At 56.9% G+C, this 22,469-nt stretch overlaps 1 protein-coding gene across 1 annotated transcript in view; it reads left to right on the plus strand.

The window, feature by feature from the left end:
• CROCC2 (ciliary rootlet coiled-coil, rootletin family member 2) overlaps positions 1-22,469 on the plus strand; it is a 75,985-nt gene that overhangs the window by 25,895 nt on the left and 27,621 nt on the right. The window contains exons 11-21 of the mRNA XM_070620240.1: positions 91-302; positions 2,009-2,191; positions 2,777-2,921; positions 3,368-3,514; positions 3,848-4,078; positions 8,700-8,893; positions 12,495-12,622; positions 13,137-13,306; positions 13,941-14,117; positions 17,335-17,448; positions 21,259-21,402. Of these exons, the coding sequence (XP_070476341.1) occupies positions 91-302; positions 2,009-2,191; positions 2,777-2,921; positions 3,368-3,514; positions 3,848-4,078; positions 8,700-8,893; positions 12,495-12,622; positions 13,137-13,306; positions 13,941-14,117; positions 17,335-17,448; positions 21,259-21,402 (1,845 nt within the window). The remainder of the gene's footprint in view (positions 1-90; positions 303-2,008; positions 2,192-2,776; positions 2,922-3,367; positions 3,515-3,847; positions 4,079-8,699; positions 8,894-12,494; positions 12,623-13,136; positions 13,307-13,940; positions 14,118-17,334; positions 17,449-21,258; positions 21,403-22,469) is intronic.

A 22,469-nucleotide genomic window follows, 5' to 3' on the forward strand; every position in this document is an offset into this window, starting at 1 on the left:
TGGTCTAAGTGCATCCTTTCTGGGAGAGTCTGTGGTCAGAGGCCTGCGCAGGCTGGAGAGGGCTCACGCCACATCCTCACGCCCGGGCAGGAGCTGCGCCTGCAGCTGGAGTCCTCCCAGGCGGTGGTGGCCGGGCTCCGGGAGCAGCTGTCGGAGAGCCAGCAGGAGCTGCGGGCCTCGCGGAGGTTTTTGCAGGAGCGGGCACAGGAGCAGGCGCGGGAGTATGAGGACCTCCTGGGCAAGCTGGAGGCGCAGAGCCGGGAGGCACAGCACTGCAGGGCCACCAGCGAGCTCCTGGGAAGGTGAGGGAGGGCTGGGCTGGGCAGTCCCAGCCTGGGCGTGCTTCCTCCCTATAGCCTTCTATCGGGAGGGAGAGGGCCAGCTCCCAGAAAGAAACCTCCACCAGCAAGGCCTCCTCCCCTTGTCCCACTCCGTCACTAAGCGGGCCCCCTTTCCCCTCATCTGGGCCCATCTGGGCTGTGTCTGCCCGGGACTCACCTTCTGAAAGCCCGGCTGGGCACATGCTGGCCCCCTCGGCCTGCACCCCACGCTCTCCTCCGGGGAGCAGCCTGTGCTCTCTCCCACCTCCTGCCTGACTCCCAGGGCTCCTCCCCGGGTCTTACCCATCCTTCAGACATGGCCCATAAAACCCCAATTCCGTTCCCTCCCCATCCATTGGAGTGCCCCATGTGCCTTCTTGGTGTGTCCTGTGGAACCGGTGGGTGGCCTCTCGTGCAGTTTGCCATGAGGCTCTCTGGATGCTTCTGTGCACGTCTTACCGCCCTGGGGTTGGTAGGGGTCGGGGGTGTGGGACGAGAATCCCCCGGGACTTATAGTCCTGAGTGAGCGGCTCGGCCGGGCTTCCCAAATCCACACACTGCTGAGCCGGGACATGGGGAGCGGGCAGAGTGTGATTGGGTGTGGGCGGGGGCTCAGGAAGGTTTCCTGCAGTAGTGGGCAGAGGAACAGATGCACCACCTCCCGTGCTTCCCCTCGCTCACCCCTGGGGGTCGGGCCTGCAGCCCCCTTCAGGGGTTGCTCCTTCTCTCTGGGCGGCCTGACGGTGAGCTCAGGGCTGGGACAGGAGGTCCAAGGAAACATTGGCCGCAATCCTGCCTTGAGATGTGCATGGGGAGGGGCAGAGAGATGCGAGCTGATGGGCTCAGCCTGGCACAGGGGCCTGGGAGTGGAGAAGCCGGGAGGGCCCCTGGAGGACAGAAGCCTGCAAGGGAGATGTGTGCAGGGCGAGGCAGGTAGGGGCCGCACCACCACAACAAGAAGCAGAGGGCGGTGAGGGCCACGGGGGAGCTGTTAGCAGGGGCACTGTCTTCAAACCCACGGCTGGAAGGGCTTGTCTGGCTGCTGTGGTCCTAAGTGGGCCCATTGGCACCAGAGGCGGGGAAAGAGGGGCCAGACCCAAGGAGCATGCAGGAAATGGGGTCCCAGGTTTCAGGGGCCAGGGCTGGAGGGGGAGCAGCTGAGATCCAGCTTCCTGGCTGATGGGGGACAAGCAGAGAGGACTCAGGACTGGCTCAGCCACTGAGCACGGCTTTGCACACGGGGGCTGGAGCTCGAGGGTCCGAGGTCCCGTCAGGATGAGGTAAGCATCTCAGGCACGTGTGGACTGGGGCGGGCATGGGCAAGGAGGTGTCCCTTCCTTCCTCTGAGTTCTGCAAGGACTGGCTGGGCTTGGCCTGCAGGCGGCAGAGGGCTGAGCACAGGGTTCACCAGGGAGCAAGACTCTCGAGTGCCTTAGGGGCTTCTGCGGGGCCTCAGGGGAGGGGGACAAGGCGTCCAGTGGCCACCCCACCTCCACAAGCCAGCCTGAGCCTGAGGTGGATGGATCTTCCTCCTCCCTCCACCTGCTCCCCTGAGCTCCTGCCCCAAGCGGCCTCCACGGCCTGGCGCCCACCCTCCCGGTGAGGAGCCTTGAGTATGCCCAGTGAGGGCTCCCCCACCCTGATGCATGTCCCAGGGCTTCCTCAACCTCTGCCTCCCCTGCTCCCAGGGAGAAGAAGGCTCTGGAGTCGGTGGTGGAGGAGCTGCGGGGGAAAGCGAACACTTGGGACGTGGAGAGGCAGAGGCTGGAGACCAAGAACGCTGAGCTGCAGAGAAGCCTCCTGCTGTGGGCGGGGCAGAAGGAAGAGCTGGTGCAGCGGGGCCAGCGGGGCCGGAGGGAGCTGGAGACCAGGTGGGCCGTGCGGAGGGGCTGTGGGCCGTGTGGGGTCTGCCTCTGCCACCGGCGGGCTGTCACCTCCCTTCTCGGGGTCTCACTGTCCTCATCCGCTAGTGGGATGGCTTCTTTAGCAGTCTCATCTCAGAGCGCAGGAGGTGCCTGACGGCACAGCAGGGTAAAGGGCTCTCCCGGCTCCTCCAGGTTGGGCCGTCACCCCCACACCCACACCCGCACCCACTCCCATGTCTGGTCCAATGCCTGGTCCAATGCCTGCCGCCAGGCAAATCAAGTGCCCCGGGCCCAGCAGAGGGGATGTCCCCCCAGTCTGTGCAGACACATGCACACACCTCATGCAGACTGAGGTCTCCCCTGAGAACACCACCCCACCCTACTCCAGCCCAGAAATGGGCCCGATCCGGATGCCACCCTCCCAGACTCAGCAACTTCCCGGCCCTCCAGGGTGCCCTCGTGCTCCTTTGGGGCTCCCTGGGCTTGGAGGGAGGTACAGGCAGTGGCCCTGCCCTCTAGGTCCTGTGAGGTGGCCCCCATCTCGCCCTGAGGCAACCTCACGCCCTCTGCCCTCTGGTTTCGGGGCCTCAGTCAAGGGCGCCTGGAGCAGCTGGAGGAGAAGGTCTCCCGGCTCAAGAAGGAGCTGTTGTCGGCCCGGGAGGCACTGAACACCGCGCAGCTGCAGAGGGACGTTCTGGAGAGCGAGAGGGAGGGTCTGCGTGGTGCCCTGGCCCGGGTATGCCCACACCCTCCCCCAACCCCCATGGCGTGCCATCTCTCTCCCACCATCTGCCCAGCTTACCCCCTCCCACTCATCTCTCTCCTCTCCCGCTTGGGCCCTCAGTCCATCCCCAGAGCTCCAGAGTCACCACCAGTGGGCGCCGGCCCCTCTCTCTGACCACTGACCACACCTGGCTTCTCAGCGGTCTCTCCCTCCCTGTGACTGCCCTATCACCTCTCCTGGCTGCAGCCTCAGTACTCAGGGGGCCATCATCTTCCACAGAGGCCTCCCCACTGTGCGACACCTTCCACATCGTCCCACCCAGAGCTCTGGCTTGCATACCTCCGTGACTCGGGGCTCACTCCCTCCATGGCACGAACAGCTCTGCCCGAGAATCTGAAAGTCCCTGCCTGGAGTCCCCCCTCAGGGTGATCACTGCCCTCCCTCCCTCCCTGCCTTAGGCCGAGTCGGGCAGCGCTGACCTGGAACTGCTAGTGACTCGGCTGAAGTCCGAGGGGGTGGAGCAAAGGGACTCTCTGGCCAAGATGGCCGCCCTGATGGAGGGGCTGGCTCAGGACAAAGGCACCCTGAACCACCTGGTCCTGCAGGTGAGACGAAGGCCCAGGTGGGTGGACCTTGCCCTGAGCCTCACCTCCTCCAGGGGTCTGTGAGGCTCCGTCCCAGCACTGGGTCTCCGAGCCCTGGCCCCTCCCTTCAGCCACTCTCCTCCTCATCTTTTCCTTCCCTGGACTGAGAGCAGATACCGGGGGGCAGAGGCCCACAGAGGGACAAGGGAGCCTGACGGGCCCTGGCCAGGCCTGAGGGAAGGGAGGCCGCACCCGCGGCTAGGGCAGGCCAGGGCGGCAATGGTCACCCGTGGAGGCCGAGGGCAGGCAGTGCATGGGTCTGGACGCAGACCTCTTCCGACCCGCTGCTGGCAGCTGGAGCAGGAGCGGGACCAGCTACGGGAGCAGCAGAAGGCTCTGGAGCAGGAGCGGGCAGGCGCCCAGGAGCAACTGGCACAGGCGGAGCAGCAGCTGGAGCTCGTGCGGGCCGAGCGGCGGGGCCTGCAGCAGGCCTGCGGGCGCCTGGAGGAGCAGCTGGAGCAGCTGGAGGGGCGGGCGGCCCAGCTCAGGCGCGAGAGGGCCCAGCTGCAGGAGGAGCTGGGCCAGGTGAGGAGTCTACAGGGCTCCCGGCTCCCAGCGCCCACCCAGCAGGGCCGCCCCAGCCTCTCTGGGGTGTGGACGGGTCCCACGTCACCTTGAGAAGTCACCGTGGCTTTCTAACTGCGATGCTAACTGACCTGGCTGGATTGGAGCCAGCTCCCTGGTGGGGGAGGGGGTGGGAGGGGCAGCGGAAGGGATACACAGAGATGAACATTCACCTCAGGCCCGTTCCGACATCCCGGGGCTGGGTTCTGATCCTCATCACCCAGTGGTGTCCGCACACTCGGGGGTAAAGGGCTTCCTCCTCTGTCTTCTTTCTCTCCCTCCTGGACCACGTCCACCCAGCCGACTGCCCCAGTACCCACTCACTCATGCATTCATGCATTCGTCCCCAAATCTTCTAGATTTCCCATTGAGGAGGTCAGACTCAGTGGGGAGTGTCACTGAAGCAGTTTTACCATTTCTGATCTCAGGCTTGTTGGTTCAAATGGACACCCTGTCTCTGCAGACTTGGGCCCCCCGTGGCATTCAGACTCCATTGCCCCTGTCACCTTCAGGACTCAGTACAGCCTCTTTCAGTTTCTCAGATGCTGTTTCCTCTTTTTTTAATTGAAGTGTGATTTCCATTCAGTAAGTCAGCGTACAGCTCAAGGATTTTTGACAGTTGTATGCACCTGTGTAGTCACCACCGACATCAAGATGCAGAACGTCTCCCCCAGCCCAGGAGCTTCCCTCATGCCCCTCAGTCACCACCCCCCCCCCGCCCCCCGCCAAGGAGCCTCTGCTCTGACGGGTCCCACTGTGGACAGGTTTCACTTATCTTAGAACTTCTTGTAAATGGAGTGACAGAGTCCAGACTTTTGTGTCCAACTTCTCTCTCTCAGCATGACACCTCTGAGAGCCATCCATGTTGTTAGGTATACCAAGAGCTTGTTCCTCTTGACTGCACAGTAATATTCCATTGGATGAATAAACCGCATTGGCTTGCCCGTTCACCTGCTGCTGGACATCTGGGTGGTTTCCAGTTTGGGGCTATAATGGACAAGACTGCAATGAACATTTGCACACAAGTCATGTTCGTGTACAGTCATGCGTCACTTGACGGGGGTGCAATCTCAGAAATGTCTCATTGGGCGAGTTTGTCATCGTGCGAACATCACAGAGGGTTCTTACAGAAACCTACATGGTCGAGCCTACTACACACCCAGGCTTTGTGGTGCTAACCTTGAGGGACCACCATCATATGTGCAGTCTGTGTCGATCAAAACATGGTCATGAGTGACGTGACTGTATTCTCATTTCTTTCGAGTAAACGCTTAGGAGTGAAATTGTGGAGTCATGGGGTAGGTGTGTGTTGGACTTCACAGGAAACTGCCAAGCAGCTTTCCAAAGTGGTTGTGCCGTTTCCCTCTCCTGCCAGCAGCACAGAAGACTTCCAGCTGCTCCTGGGCTGTGTCAACATTTGGTATCAGCGGCTTTTGTTTTTAGCTGTTCTGTGTGTGTGAAGTTATGTACCATTGTGGCTTTAATTTGCATTTCCCTGATAACAAAAGATGTCGATCACATTTTTATGCACTTATTGGATATTCATATAGCTTTTTTTGTCAAGTGTCTGTTCGTCTTTCACCCATTCTTTACTGGGTTTCGTGTTTTGTTTACGGATATGTGGGAGTCCTCCTTCTATCCTGGATACAAGCACTGCCTCAGGTAGATGTACTTCTCTTGTTCCTCAAGTTTGTGACTGGCCTGTACATTTCCTGATCGGTAATTTTGATGGACAGAAAATTTTAACTCTGGCAAAGTCCAGTTTAGCAAGTTCTTAAAAGATTTATGGCTAGCGTTTTCAGGGTCCTGTCTGGGGACTTTTTGCCTAGCCCAAGGACAAGGAAATGTCTGCTGTGTTTTCCTCTGGCTCTTGCGTTTAGGTCTATGGTCCATTTCAAGTTGATTTCTGTATAGAGCGGTTCTGAGAGCGGGATCCCCAGACCAGCAGCACGGCATCCCGTGGGGGCTTGCTGGAAATTCAGATTCTCAGCCCACACAGACCTGCTGAATCAGAACTCGGTGGGCAGGGCCCAGAAACCTGGATTTTAAGTAACCACAAGGGTGACTCTGAGGCACAGTGAAGTGTGAGAGCCACAGGCGTATGGTATGAAGTAGGAACTGAAGTCTGTTACTTTTCATACTAATACGCAGTTGTTCCAGCACCATTTTTTGAGAAGACTTTCCTTTCCCCTTGAATTGCCTTGGTGACTTGTTGGAAATAAATCGATCATATATGTGCATCTTTGTGCACAGATCATATTGTTGATCTGTGCAGGTCCATCTATTGTTCATCTTTTCACCAAAACCACGCTGTCTCGATTCCTGTAGCTTTTTAGTAAGTCTTGAAATTAGGTGGTATGAGTCCTCCAATCTTACTCTTCCTTTTCAAGGTTGTTTCGGCTGTTCTAAATCCTTTGCATATCCATATGCATTTTAGGATCAGCTTGTCAATTTCTACACCCCCCCTCCCAAAAGCCTGATAAGTCCTTGATTGGGATCATGTTGAATTTATAGATCAACTTGAGGGGACTGGACATCTTACTTAAGTTGAGTCTTCCATCCATGAATATGGCATAACTCTCTGTTTCTTTCTTTACTTACTTCCTCCTGGCTGTATTTTGTAGTTTAGGTCAAGTTCCCAGCCTGTTAGCCGAGGCTTTATCCTTGGGTCCTGAGGCTCTAGGCCCTGAGCTTCTTAGGAGCTGGCTGATTCTTCAAGGGGAAATCTGCGCTAGAAGGTCAGACTCCTTTTACTACATCTCTCAAGATTCGGGCCCCCTTGGGTCTTGGCTGTCCTGGGATCTCTAAGGGCTTCACACAGATATGTTGGAGGTGCATTCTACAGTTTTCCTAGCTGCTGTCGGTGGGAGGGTTGGTCTTCAATAGTCTACTTCACCATTATCAGAAGCAGAAAATTCTTGTCTTTATGTTTGAAGAATATTTTCACTAGGTATAGAATGCTAAGATAGCCATTATTTTCCTTCAGCATTTTGATGAGCTCTTTCCACTGCCCTCTGGCTTTCATTGTTGTTATTTGGAAGTCAAATGTCCGTCTTATTGTTGCTCCGTTCAAGGTAACGTGTGTTTTTTCCTCTGATTTTAAAACATGTTTTTATCTTTGGTATTCAGAAACTTTACTGAGATAGACCTATGTGACATTTTCTTTGTGTTTATTGTTTGGGGGGATGATGGCTCATTTTAAATCTGTGGCCTGATGTATTCTATTAAATTTGGAAAATTCTTAGCCAGTATCTGTTCAAATATTCTCTGTCCTCTCCCTCTGAAACTCTAATTATATGTATGTTGGACCTTTTTTACCTTATCTGTATGTCTATTTTGCTCTTTTCCGTATTTTCCATCCTTTTTTCTCTTCATGATTTGGTCTAAATACATTTTCTTTTTTTATTTTCCAGATTATTAGTCTTTTGCTCTGTCTAATCTGCCAAACCCATATATTTATTAATTTTGATTATTGTATTTTTAAATTATATTGTTTATATTTAGTTTCTAGTTCTGTTGTGAAATTCTGCATCTTGCCATTCATCTTCTTGAACATTTTATCACAGCTATTTTAAAGTCTGCATCTGATAACTCCAATATCTGGAGAGCCAAGGGGGTGGGGAGGCAGCTGTGTTTATTTTGTGTTCTTACATGTGGTTTTGGCCATATGATCTTATCTGCTGATATGCCTGCTAATGTTGATTAAATGCCAAATGTCATGTATACAAAAAGTCTAGAAATGCATTGAGGACCTTGATGATGCTGTTCTTCTTCTGGAAAGGATTTCCTTTTGATTCTGGTGGGCAGTGAAGAGAAACGATGACGGTAATTCATGATTGAGGTGATTCAGATCCGAGCTTCAGTTTTTATGAGGGTCTCGTTCTGACTCACCTCTCCTACAGGGGTGAAGACCTTCTGTGGATACATTTAGAAACCTGGGGTGTTTATCAGGGCTTCTCTGCTGTGATGGCTCTGAACTTGAGTTTTTGTACCCTATGGGCCATGGTACTACCAGAAGCTCTCCCTGGCTTCTCAATTTCTTGGCCAAAACTTTTCAGTCAGCAAATGCTCTGAGGAGAGAAGAGGTACCGAACAGTGTGCTTATTCCCGTTTCCCTTCTCTCCAAGATCTTGGCTCCTTCAGTCCCAGCTGTCTGAGGACGTATACAGATTCCCATGATATATTTTGTCTAGATTTTTGTGAAGTTCTTGGTGTAAGTGTTGGTCTGCCACAGCCTGGTCCTTTGTCACCTCCTATTGCCATTCTTTGTGATGTTTCCTGTCCTCTGGACGCTTGTGGTCCAACCAAGGTTACCATTTAGACTGGCAGCTGGCTCCCCCCTGGGAGCGCTCAGTTCAGTAACTCCTCCATCACGGTTACAGGGGTGGTGGTCCCTGCTACTGTGAAAACACACCTGTGCTTCTGGGGTCCACTATGTCTTAGATCCACCCTCCTCCTCCACGCCCTTCTGGATGACACTGCTCCTTCTGAAGTCCCTCTTTTCCCTTAAGAGGCCCCTCCTCACCCTCCTACTCACTCTCTCTTTCTCTGCTGAACTCACCCCTTCCCCACCATCCTTTAGGTCACATGCAAGAAACAGGCCCTGGAGGAGCAGCTGGCCCAGAGCCTGCAAGACCGGGAGGCCCAGATGGCCACTCTGCAGAGGACCCTGAAGGAGAAGGAGGCCCTGTCTGAGGAGCGGACTCAGCTGCTGGCCCAGCAGGAGGCCCTGGAGAGGCAGGGCCGGCTCACGGCTGAGGAGGCAGCTGACCTCAGGTACCCAGGGGCCCGCTGGTGGGGTGTGTCCACATGGCCTCGCCCACAGTGTGGCAGAGGGAAGCACTCACTTAGTGACTGTAGGGCAGGGCGAGTACGTCTATATGGGAGAGAGGCTGTGAGTGAAGGGCGAACACTGCCTGTGGGTGAGGGAGCATCTAGAAGAGGTAACTCTAGCGAGAGACCTGGGGTGGCCTCCTGAGCGAGGTGGCTGCACAGGCTGGGTGGCAAGTAGCGGAAACCCAGCTCAGACCAGCGGAAATGAAATGTCTTGTCTGTGGATCTGAGAAGTTCAGGGTACACATGACTTCAGGCAAGGCTGGATCCAGGCACTCTCACTGTGCCCTCAGGATCCTGCCTCTCCCCTCTCAGTGCTGCTGGACTCTGAGGAGATTCCATTCTCAAGCAGGCTCAGGGAGAGAGGCAGCAAGATGTCCAGTGGCCACTCTAGGCTTCCTCCTCCAGCAAATGCAGAGTGCCCTTCTCCCCACAAGGCCCCAGAGCTGCTGCCATTGGCTATCTTGAGCCATTTGATGTCCCTGAATCAATCCTGGGAGTCATGGAGGTCCCATGGCCATGCCTAGAGGCAGGGGTGGCATCAGCCCCAGAGAACTATGAGGCTGAGAGTGAAGAAGGACAAGTCCCAAAGACCGTCAGGGGCCACTTCCAGAAGACATGGAATGGGCACTTGTAGGCAGGAACAGGGGGTGCCCTGGAGGCTGCTCCCTTGTGAGCTGAGCTGTTCCTGCGGCCTCTGTGGAAATCCAAAAGCCGATGCCTCTCTGCGCCTTGTGGGCCCTTCTCAGGAACAACTACATGTTTCTGTAGGCAAGATTTCCTCCTGGAATTCCAGAATCGGGGGGGCACGAGAACCCTTTGAGTCCTGGATCCTTGAACATCTTCACAGACAAACTTCTCCAAATGGAAGCTTATGCACAAATCAGAACAGAAAACCTGACGAAGAGTGCTCTGGGTTGGCGGGAGCAGCACGCAGGCCCCTGCCTCTTGCCCCCCCACCCCCACCCCACCTCCCGACACCACCCCGGGGCCCCACGGGTGCTGGGAGGAGCAGAGTTTGGGGGCTCCTTTCCTCCTGCCAGCATTTGCTGTCCGGATCACGGGCCCTGGTCAGAGGCTTCAGCAGCCCTGACCACCGGGCCCAGGGCCAGATCTACATGTGGTGGCCCTGCAGCCCCCACTAAACAGCATTTCACGATGACCAGTCTTAGCTTCTGGTGACAGGGCTGCTTGCGACTTGTCCTGAAGCCATATCTGCCTGGTACACATGGTGTGTGTTTATCTGGCTGGCTTGATGGGGCTAGAGGGTCTGGCCGCCACAGTTTTAATGAGCTCCCAGGTAATGCTGACGACCACCAGGTGCCAGAAGGCAGCCCCAGCACCTGCTGCTCTGATGCAGCCTCCCACCATCAGCCTGATGACAGAGGACTCGGGTTTCGAGGTCCTCCAGCCCCCAGGCCCTGACAAGGCTGCTACGCTGGGTCCAGCCTCTCAGTTCACAGGCTTGTGAACTTGTCAGCCCGCTTGTTAGCCAGTGAGATGGACTTCAATCCCCGCCAGCACCCTGCACTCACCCTTCCTGGTCATGCCGGGCCTCCGCTGCGCGAGGCTGAGATGCTCTTGGGCTCCCGTGGAGGGAGTGACTAGACTCGCCCTCAGATTCCCAGGCTTCTGGTGAAGATTCTGGTGTCTGAAGAGCAGAGGCCACTTCTCCCAGAGGGGACCAGGCCAGCGTCTGGGAGGAGGAGGGTTCCAGGTGTACCTGAGAGGGGATTTTCCGCAAGCAGAGCTACGGAAAGCTTTCCGGGCAGAGGGAGCGCTCGCACTGACACAGATGCAGGGAGTAGGGAACGCATGGGGTGCTTACGAGGATGGGGATTGGGATATCAGAGAAGGGGCGTTTCCGGGCTCTGCAGACACCAGGGAGCCCTGGAAGGGTTGATGTGCCCCGACAAAGGTGGCAGTGTGTGCAGAAAGGGCAAGGGAGACCAAGGCGGGGCGTAGTCAGGGCGAGCAAGGTGGCCCACGGCACTCCCTGACCCATCGACTTGTGTGGGGTTGTGTTTTCTGCTGTGTGTTCGTGTGCGTATTTGTGTTTGAGTGTTTGCGGTGTGTCGGTGCGTCGTTTGGTTGGTTGCTTTTTTCACTGTACATCAGCCAGCACTGGCAGGGCATAGTAACCCTTAAAACATGCTCGCCTCTGGTTGATGACTGATCAGAAACTCAAGCCACTTTACCACCGTCTCCAGAAACGGGCCCTGCTGTGAGTTGCTATGTATCGGTCCAGGTTTCTTCTGAGCGTTTGCATCTGTGTGCACAGAGAGGCAAAGGCAGCCGCTGTATGTAACAGAACTGTGCTGTGTGCACAGTTCTCCTTTGACAGGCTGCTTTTCAGAGCGATTCTTTCCATGAAAGGAGAATAGAGAAGAGAGTTTCCTCATCCTCATTAACAACTGATGAGGTGCGCCATAACTTCTGGAACACTCTGCCATTTGTCAGCATTGAAGCTGAGTCTAGTTAATGCCCGGTAGAAAGCTTCGGTGTTCATTCTCGTGTGTGCATTATTGGTTTGTGTGTATTCCTAAAGTGGAATTGCTGGCTCAAAGATATGCACAATTTTGGGGCTGGCCTGGTCGTGCAGTGGTTGAATTCATGGCTCTGCTTTAGTGGCTCAGGATTCACAGGTTTGGATCCCAGGCATGGACCTAGTACCACTCATCAAGCCACACTGTGGCAGCATCCCACATAAAATAGAGGAAGATTGGGACAGATGTTAGCTCAGTGACAGTCTTCCTCACACACACACACAAAAGATATGCATACTTTGATTTGAAATTTCCCAGCCACCTCGCCCCCCCCCCCAAAGAAAACGGTCTTCACTCCCTTGCCAGCACTGGATATTATTATTAGTTTAAACTTTTGCTAATTTGATGCATGATCATGGTTGTGATTTGAATCACCTCGAGTACTAGTAAGGTTGAGCAAGTTTCATATGTTTATTTGCCATTTGTGTTTTCTTTGTAAATAACACTCATTTTTCTCATTTTTCTGTAGGATCAGCTGACTTTCTGTCATTGATTGGTAGGAGCTCTTTGTATATGATGGATATTAACCCTTTGTATATTTAGTGAAGATTTTATTCTTCAAGTCTGTTCCTCTTTTAAGTTGGTTTGTGGAATCTTTTCTGCCCAAAAGCTCCCCCTCCCTCTTTTTAAATGTATTCAGATCTGTTGGCCCCTTTATTTTTGTTTTCTGGCTTTTGTGTCTTGCTTAAGAAAATTATAAAATACCCTTCTGTATTTTTTCCTACCATTTTTAAAGTTCTGAGTTGTTTGGTTGTTGTTTGTTTGTTTGGTCTTGTTTTTGCATTTAGCTTTTGAATCCACCTAAAGCATTTTTTGTGTGTGTAGGGTCCAATTTGCTTTTAGAGATTTAAAATGAATGAGATGTCCTCGTTTATCTCCTGACTTGCCAGCCTGGCCTTGGTGGGTGCTGCTCCATCACCTGGCAAACGGACTCTGCACCATCCCCCATCAGCAGAGTCGCCTGGGTGACGCGCCCATTGTCTGATGGTTCTCTGCAGGGCTGAGCGGGACTCCCTGGAGAGCAGCCTCTTGGAGGCCCAACAGCTGGCGATGCAGCTGCAGGCACAGCAGGAGCAGCTGGAGGGAGAGGCCCAGAGTGCACGGCTGGCTCGGCAGGCCCTGCAAGGTACTCCTCTCTCCCTGCATCGGCCCCGGAAGGGAAGGGCCGCTCAGTGGAGCTCAGGCCCCAGATGTGCTGCTCCCACTTACTCCCTGGCCTCTTAAAGGGGCACAGACATGGGCCGAGAGTGCTTGTGGCTGAGTGGGTCATGCCACCACTGTCCATGAACGGTGGGCACCTGCCCAGGCTGCCTCCAGCTCTGCCCAAGGCTCAGGCTCAGAACTGGCCTGTGGCCACAGGGTCAGTGTAGCGGCCCCCTGCCCCATCCCATGTTCCCATGCCTGCTCAGCCCACCCACCACGTGTGGGCTGCCCAACCCTGGGCCTGGCCACAGCTGGTGTGGGATGAGGGCTGGGGACACACACACTACAGTGGGCTGCAGAGTCCTCTGTCTCTGCTGGCTCGGGCAGCCTCCTGAGAGCAGGTGGCTGTTACTCCACAGGGAGCTTGCAAGGACCACAGGGGGTTCCATGATGTGGCGGCGCTGTGGCCAGCCCCTGATGTACCTGTCACTTCACAGTGGAAATGGAGCAACTAAAAAGCACCTGGGAGGTCCAGGAGACAAAGCTGCAGTGGGACGTGGGACGGCTCCAGCGGCAAGTGGCACAGCAGGAGCGGGATATGCAGCTGGCCCTGGAGAGCCAGGCGCTGGCCCACCGTGAAGACCTGGCACGGCTCCAGAGGGAGAAGGTCAGCTTCCCTGTTGCTTCCTAGGAGTCTGTGTGTCCCAAAGAACGGCAGACACTTGAGGGAGGCGACCTAGGAGACCAGCCAGGAGATGTAGGTGCCCCGAGCACCCTGAGGTGGGGCCAGAGGAGGACTTTTCATAGTTCAAGTGGGCAGTCCGTGGCCATGGGGCCTGGAGCAGGTATGCAGGGTGGGTCCCCTCCCTCACCGGAGCGGCCAGCCCTGGATGTCAGCAGACCTGGCTGCAGTCTGGGACCTGTACCTGGAGGGAGCTTCATCACCCACCCGAGCCGTCCCCGGGTCACAGGCTCCTGCAGGCCTTGGTTAACATGTCTTTACACACCTTGCATGTCAGTGGTGCTTGGTGTACTGTGGAGGCTCAGGAAAGGTTTATGAACTGTCAGATAAAGGGGGGGTGGTGGGTGCTGAGGCCCAGAGAGCCCCTTTACAGCTCTTGCTTCAGTGTCACTGTGTATAAGACAAGGGGTGTGCAGCTGGTTGGACTGGACAATTCCTGGGGACCTGCCCTGCCCTGGCATCTCGTGAACTAGGTCTCACTCAGGACCAGGGGCACCTGCTGGTCTCACGTGTCCTGGCCTGTGCAGTCTTCACAGCCTGTCCCTTTGGCTTGGCCCAGGAGACCCTGAGTCTGTCTCTGACAGAGGAGAAGGAGGTGGCAGCACGCCGGTTGGAACAGGAGAAGGAGCTGTTGGCGAAAAGTGCAGCCAAGAGGGAGGTTCTGAAGGAGGAAATTCAGAGCCTGAAGCACGAGCGAGATGAGAGCCTCCTCCAACTGGAGCATGAGATGCAACAGGTGATGGAGGGACTGTGAGGCAGTGGAGAGTGCTCACATCCACCTCACCGTGCCTTCTCCGACCCAGCAAGAGGTCTGTGTGGGGGTAGCCCTTCAAGGTCACTGCTGTTGCAGCTTTGGTCTTCCACTGCAGACCTGGTGGACAGACATCCACCCACCTACCCATCCATCCATCCACCAATCCAACCATCCACCCACCCATCCATCCATCCTTCCATCCATACATCCATCTGTCTATCCACCCATCCATCATCCATCTATCCATGCATCTATCCATCCATCCACCCATCCATCATTCATCTATCCATCCATCCACCCATCCATCATCCATCTATCCATCCATCCATCAATTCACTCACCAATTCAACCATCCATCCATCTGCCCATTCATCCATCTATCCATCCATCTATCTATTCATCTGTTCATCCACCTGTCCACCCATCTATCCATTGCCCATTCATTTGTCTACCCATCCATCTGTCCATGCACTTGACTGTCTCTCCATTCACTTGTCCATCATCCATCCATTCGCTTGAATATCCATCCTATCCACACACCGAGCTGTCCACTCACCTACATGGCCATCTGTCCACATACCCAGTTGTCCATTCACCCACCTGACCATACACCTTTCCATCAATTTGCTTAAACATCCATCCAACTATCCATGCACCCAACCATCCATCCATATGACTATCCATCCAGTCATCTGACCATCCATCTATCCAATAATTCACTCAATCATCCATCCATCCATTTACTCAAACATCCTTCTATCTGTCTACCACTCAGCTGTCCATCCAGATCCACCATCCATTCACGTGTCTATCTATCCATCCACCTGATTAGCCAGCCAGTCGTTCATCAATGTATCCAACCATCAGCCAACCACCTGACCATCCTTCCAGCCCACAGGCTGTTGGGATCTAGACATTGGGCTTGTAAGAACTACCCTCCGAGTCCAGGCTCTTCCAATATACAGTGTCACCCTGAAACACTCACTGCTGAGTGAGGGGAACAGACAAGTGAACACATTCCTGTTTGTTGTCTCACAGTCTGATAGGTACACTTGGCACAGTAGTCCTCCCTTATCCATGGGGATACTTTCCAAGACCCCCAGTGGATGCCTGAAACCGTGGATAGTACTGAACCCTACGTATGCTGTGTTTTTCCCTATACATACATACCTGTGATAAAGTTTAATTTATAAATTAGGCACAGTAAGAGATTAATAACAATAACTACTAATATAGTTGGCTTTGGGGTCATTATTAAGTAAAATGAGGGTGACTTGAACACAGGCACTGTGATACCGCAGCAGTCGATCTGGTAACCGAGACCGCTACAAAGTGACAACAGGTGGGTAGCACGAACAGTGTGGATCTGCTGGACAGAGGGTTGTTTCACATCCCAGGCAGGATGGAACGTGATGGTTCGAGATTTTGTCACACTGCTCAGAACAGCATGCGATTTAAAACTTATGAATTGTTTATCTGGAATTTTCCACTTAATATTTTCAGACCTTGGTTGACCACGGGTAACTGAAACCATGAAAAGCAAAACCACAGATAAGGGGGGACTACTGTACAAGTTGCAATTGCAGGGGAGGGATTACAGTGGCAGGATTATTTTTTACAGTAATTATAGTAATTACAGTAACTAAGGCTTGTTGTCAGACTCTGCATTTCCCCATTTTACTGGAGAGAAAACTAAGGCTCACAGGTGGGGGGCGCCTCACCCAGGGTTGCATGGTGCACCTGCTCTGAGCTGCTCCCCTCTTCTGCCTCCTCACTGTTCATGGACGGGGAGGAAGCAAAGGCTTTTCTTGGCAGCATTTGGGGGGTGAGGCCTTGAAGAAGGAGCAGGCGCTTGTCGGGTAGAGAGGGGAAAGGTATTCGCGGAACGTCTGGAGATGGCTCAGTGTCCTGCCAGACCTTCACAGCGCCTCAGCTTCAACCGTCTGCTAGAATGACTCACAGAACTCAGAAAGTGCTATGCTTACAATCACAGTTTTATTACAAAGGACACAAATCAGGACCAGCAAAAGAGACACATGGGGTGAGATCCCTCCCCATGGTACCAGGGTGTGTCACCCTCCCAGCTCATCAGTGTGTCCATAACTGGGAAGCTCCGGGGTTCTGATTGGGGTTTCCTCATGTGGGCATGATTGATGGAATCACTGGCCATGTGGCAGAACTCAGTCCCCCACTCCAGAGACCGATCTCCGTGACGCACAGCCCCAGTGCTCTGAACACGTGGTTGATCTTTCCAGCATGGCTGGCACAGTGGCTTCGTTAGCACAAGCTCAGGTTTGGTCCCATGGGCCCATGAGTAACAAACACACCTCCATCTTTATAACAGAGTGTGGAAAGTCCACATGATGCTCTAGGCCTTTCTTTTCTCGGGATCAGTGTATCTTGGAGGTCTTTCCACATCTGTGTATTTAGAGCTTGGTTATTCTTTTTCACAACTGCGTAATGTCCTAATGGGGGCACAGATCATCATTGGTCTTGTTGGCCTCCCATCGGTGGACATCTGGGTTGTTTCTAGTCTTGTTGCTGTTCTAACTAAAGTTATAAACCACAACTGATGACCCAGGTGTAGGGCATCCCGCACACGTGCGCGCATGTCTCCGGGCTGCCTTTGCCAATGGGCCTGGGCGTACAGAGAATATGCATTTGTGACTTTGATAGACATGGCCAAATTCCTTCCCCCTTCCACAGCCCAGCCCACAGAGCAGCATTCGCTCCCCTCTGGGGGCTGGTGGGCGAAACGCAGGCTCTCTGGGCGCTCAAGTGCACCCTCACCCTTAGGGACGTGGGCTGTTTTGGAAGTTAAGGACCATTGGTGGTTCCTGCTCTGAGCTCTGGAGGAAGCGTTGCCTGGAGGGATGAGGGGCTCCGGGGAGGGAGTAGGTGGTCTGTGCTCTGCACTGAGAGAGCTGGTGTTGGATGGGTAGGGGATGGGGCAGGGGAAAGGCAGGGCCTCAGGTAGGGGAACTGCCTGAGCTCAGGCTCGGAGGCTGGACCATGTTGGATGAGGGTGAAAGGGCCCCCTGCCCCCGCTCGGGCCCTGGGCTGCATCCCCAGAGTAGGGATGTGGAGCTGGGAATACGCTGCCTCCAAGCAGGGGCTCTAGCACCCAGCATCATGTGGCAGCCTCTCCTAAAAGAGTCCCCTAACCCTCTCACAAGCACCCCACCCCTGTCACGCCCAGGCCCTGTCTCTGAAAGAAGCAGAGAGGAGCCTGCTGCGGGAGGAGCTCTCCAGGGCCACATGGGAGCTGGAGCGGCTGCAGCAGGAGGCCCAGAGCCGGGAGGAGCAAGCCGAGGTGAGCCCCGTGCACCGCTAGACCAGGGACTGGGCACCCAGCCTGGCTGCCTGCACTGCCCAGCAGGCACTGGCTGACCCCCAGAGGCACCCCTTCCTGCCTCGTCTCAGGGACCATCCCCCTCCGTCCTCGCCCCCCTGAGCCTCAGTTTCCCCTAGGAACCTCCGGGCCCCCCACTGGGAGGGGACACTGTCTCGATAGGAAGGGAAAGCCAAGTGAACCACAGCTGGGGGTGGCAGAGTGCTGCAGGGGCCAGTCCTGCCCACCATGGCAGGCCACAGGCGTGGGCACTCTATAGGCCCAGTTCTCACTCACCCTCGGGTAGAGCAAAGGCCAGAGAGGGGAGGGCCTGGGGCTGCACATGAGCCTGCAGCCCAAGGTGCAGAACTCAGCCTGTGCCCCCAGCCCCGCCAGCCCCCGCCTCACCTGTCTGTGCCCTTGAGCAGCTCATGATAAAGGATAACTGCAGAAAAATGTGCACGATGCCCCCTGGGGCTGGCTCTCTGGAGAGTTCCCTTCCAAAGGAGAAAGCAAATGGGGGAAGCCGGCATTTTACCCACAGCAAACCCGGACGGGGAAGGACACCCACAGAGAATCCCGAGCAGGGTGGGAGGGGACCGCAGCAGGCAGCTGCCTGCCCTCGGCCAGCAGGCAGAGGCCCACTTATGCACAGAGAGTGCTTGGGGCAGCCAGCTGCGGTCACCTGGGGCCCCTGACTCCTCACCAGGAGCCATGCATGGGGGGCAGGGCAGCAGCAGCAACTTGGACTCTGGGGAGCGGAGGGGTGACCCTGGAGGCTGGGCACCCACTCCTGTCACTGGCAGAGTGGCCTTGACCCACTTACGAAGTGATGCCCAGCCCTGTGTGGGTGACGTGGAGACAAGGGCCCTGCTCCCAGGAGGAGGTGACCAGATCAAGGTGGCAGGGCACAGATGGAGAGCTCAGGGAGCTGGAGGAGGGGTCAGAACGGCTGCCCGGTGGGGCTGGCGGTGAGTGGAGACAGGCTGGGTGTGTGCCCTGGGCAGGGAGAGAACAGCCTCGAGTCACAGTGGGGGTGGCGTAGGGGCACGGCTCCCCACCCTGCAGGGAGCGTGGTCAAGGGTGGGCAGAACCCTGCAACTCCCCTCCCCAGGGCTCTGGCCTGTGCTCCACCCCGTCCAGCCACAGCCATTCAGCTGGGCCAGCACGTGGTCCTCTCTGCCCACTGCCTTCATCCTTCTAGCCGTCTTCACCTTCCCTGACAGTGCTGCACCTTCATTTTAATCCCGGAGGCCCTTTTCCACCCTGGTCCCTGGTGTGTCCCCAGCCCCCAGGGCACAGGGTTAGCGGCTCCGCTGGTGTTGAATGAATGACTCAGTGAATGAGCGCAGGGACTGCCGTGCCAGGCCCAGGGCTTCCTTCCATGACCCCTCGCAATCGGGAACAGTTCTTGCTGACTGCAGGGGGCCGAGCAGGGCGGCAGGAGGGAGGAGAAGGCCTCTTGGCTGGGGGCGGGGATGCCGAGACAGCAGGGCCTCGGGGAGGCGGCGGATCCCTCTGACCTGCTGGGCCCCGGGAGGGAGCTCTGGGCCGTGGAAAAGAGTGTTGCAATCAGGAGCCGGCTGCCAGGGTGCTTCTTGCCCCCTCCTGCCTGACGTGGCAGCCAGATCCCCCGTCCCTCTGAGCAGAGCAGCCTGGAGGAGCTGCTGGCACCCAGGGAAGTCTTGCCCAAGAGCCTCGCTCCTTGGAGCCCCACTCCCAAGGCCCGATAGCCCGTCCAGCGGCACAGCCGGGAGGGGTGTGGAGGGCCCCGTGGCATTGTGCCCTCTCTCCTCCAGATCCCTGCTTAGCTGCTCCCTTGGCCCCACCCTGTCAGCAGGGGACCAGAAAGACCCCACCTCCCACCCCACCCCAGACCCTGGGAGCTGACATCCCTGCTCTCAGGGGGGCCTCCCTGGGAGCCTTCCCTCCCGCTGGCTGAGTCTCCCCCTGCACTGGGGATGGCCTGCCAGCCAGCAGGGCTCTTCAGGGAGCACATTAAGGGTTCATTTGCCACCTCGGCTTGGAAAATGGAAATTAAAACCCACTGAGAGGGGAGGGAGGGGAGAAATGCCAGCCAAGGAACACCAGTTGTGGGATGACATCAGAAGCCCCCCGGTGGGTGGAGAGGCCCTCCGGGCTGAGTCACTGCTGTCTCTGGGACTCCAGGCCTGTGCCCTGTCGCCCACCATCCTTGCAGGGGTGTATCGATCAACCAGCTGCACTGGGCACCCACCGCTGCACTGGGGCTGTCCTGGGGCACAGCCATGACCTGGCAGTCCAAGGTGATGCCTGTCAGTGGAGACATCAGGGGCTGGGGACAAGGAGGGACCTCAAGGTTCCTTCACCAAGAGCAGGAGGCACAGCCTGATGGAGCCGCAGCCCAGCAGGGCCCTTGGACAGCAGCCTGCAGAATCCCAGTGGGTGGGAGTAGGGGGTCTCCCGGAGACATGGGCACCCATGCCTCCCTGGGCACCCATGCCTCCCTGGGCACAAAACCAGCTCCATCCTCCACCCACTGAGGAAACCGCCACCCCAGGGCCTAGACCACCCAGGGGCTGGGATGGGGGGAGGGGGAGGGTCCTGGCAGAGGTCAGGCTGGGTCAGGTGTCGTCCTCGTTCATGGACAACGAGGCACTGCAAGAACGCTGCACCGAGCCTGGGGTCCGGAGGACCCTCACCTCCTCCAAGCTCCTGTCCGTTAGTGGTGGAGGAGGGTCTTGGGCTCTGTGGCCACAGGAAAGAAGATTTGGGGCGGCCAAGTCCCGAATGGATGTCTAAGCTGCCAGAGCGTGGCCGCATGGTTCCCGCGGGGACGGCCCTGCCCGAGGGGTGAGGGCAGAACCCCGTGGCGCCGTCCTAGGCATTTCCTTACGTGGGTACTCACACGTTTAGAGCCGGCGGGGACCATGGGCATCCCCTAATCCCACCTGCCTGTTCCAAAGTTCGGGATACCAAGGGCCAGGCTGACCGAGAGGTTCCCGTGGTCTCCTGGACTAGGCAGACAGGGCCAATCCTTGGACCCAGCTGTCCCCTTCCCTGGCCACTGCCACATCTCCTGAGCTGGGTCAGGCCTTTCTCTCCCTACATTGATGGGCAGGCCCGCAAAGAGGGGGACCAGAGGCACCTCTTCTGGGAAGGGCGAACCTCCTTGCCCTGACCACAGCGGATGCCGCAGGCCATGGGGCCACAGGACCTGGGGTGCTCCTCCTGTGCCCAGCAAGCCCGCGAGGGCAGAGGCTCAGCCCCAAGCACATAGGCGAGAAAACTGGCCCCACTGCTAGGCTGAAGGAGTCCCAAATCCAGAGTCATTTGCAAACAGGACCTTTTCTCGTTTGCCAGATGGCCACTCTCGGCCCTTACCACTCAGCAGAGTGGACGACAGCAGTGTTTTAGGCAGGAAAGGTCAGTGCTTGAGTCCTCCGCCCAGGCCCCTGCTCTTCAGCCTGCCCTGGCCTGGCAGCCTGGGGGTCAGAGAAGAGGCTCAGGGGCACAGGGTCAGCCCTTACCCATGGGGGGTGCTCCCCTCTGGGGCCTCTGCCCCTACCCTTTGCCACTGTGTGCCCTCAGGACCTGGCATGGGTGGTGTTGGCAGTGATGAGCACAGCATGGGGACCCTGGCCTGGAGCCCCTAGGCCTGGCTCTGGCCCCTGCCCATCTTATGCGGCCTGAGCAAGCAGCCCATTGGTCCCAGGACAGCAAGTGGCTGCTGGTGTGGGCCTGAGCACACTGCCAGCTGCCTGTGCCTTGGGCGGCCCCTTGATGCCGTGGCCAGCTTACTGCTCTCCACAGGCCACCATCAGTGCCACGACTGCAGAGCTGAAGGCCCTGCAGGCCCAGTTTGAGGACGCCATCTCGGCCCATCAAACAGAGGCTGCGGCTCTGAGCAAGAGTCTCCGGGAGATGGCGGCAGAGCGAAGCAACGCAGGGAGAGAGGTGAGGGGCAGTGCCGGGGGCTGGTGCCAGGAGAGAGGGGAGAGAAGGCCTTCCTGAGAGCCAGGGGTGACCTGGGGGGTGCAGAGGGGGAAGCTGGACTCTCAGCCCAGAGACCCCTCCATCCTACAAGCCGTGAGAAGACCCTAGGCGAGGGGGTGCTCTGCCAGCACACAGCAGGAGGCATGGACTCCGTGGGACAGGGCACTGGGGTGGGTGAGGCCACCTGGAGGGGTCTAGGGTCGAGGGGCAGGAGGAGCAGTGCAGGGGTTGAACGGGGCTTTCAGGGGTAGCCATGCATGGGCCTGGCCGAGGCCCCAAGGTTGACACAGGGGCCCCCAGGAGCCACGTGATGGTGTCCTGGGGTGGGGGACAGTCTGGGGCAGGGCAAGCAGGAGAGGCCCCAGCTAGGGCGGGCCAGGGCTCAGCAGGCAGGCAGACTGGGGAGGTGTTTCTGAGGTCGATTTGACAGGACTTGGATGCCTGGGAGGGGGGAGGGCAGGAGATCTTGGGGGTTTGGGTTGGGGGGAGGGTAAGCTGGCGCCCAGGTGGGGCCCACGGGGACAAGGCAGCCTCGTGCATTCCCCGGGCCGTGTGCCAAGGCTGGCAGGCGGGCGCTGACCCGGCGCTCATGCACCAGGCCTCCGAGGCAGCGGCCGAGTGAGAGGGGGCTCGGCCCTCCCCGGCACCCCCGAGGGGCAGGCCGAGAATGGGCCCCAGAGAGGAAGGGAGCGTGATTTAACATGACAGGCTGTTTACTTTGGCCCCCAAAGAGAAAGGTCTCCTTTCAACAGATTTCAAAGTCAGGCCCGGTCAGCGACCACACGGGGAAGCAAAATGAGATTTTAAAACTGGGGGCAGTAGGGGGAGGAGCTGGGGAGACTGGGGGGCGCATTTGTTCTGGCAGGGTGAAGGAAAAAAGCACCGGCTTCGCGAGAAGTTCAGGTCTTGAAGAGGGGCCCCCACAAAAGAGAGGGGGCCCCAGAAAGAAGAAGGGGCCCCCAGAAAGAGAGTGGGGGGGATGGGGAGGCTGAGGGGGGCAAGAGGAGCAATCACAGAGAGAAGCGCCA

This window comes from Equus przewalskii, chromosome 5 (assembly GCF_037783145.1).
Source record: "Equus przewalskii isolate Varuska chromosome 5, EquPr2, whole genome shotgun sequence".
NCBI classification, from domain to species: domain Eukaryota; kingdom Metazoa; phylum Chordata; class Mammalia; order Perissodactyla; family Equidae; genus Equus; species Equus przewalskii.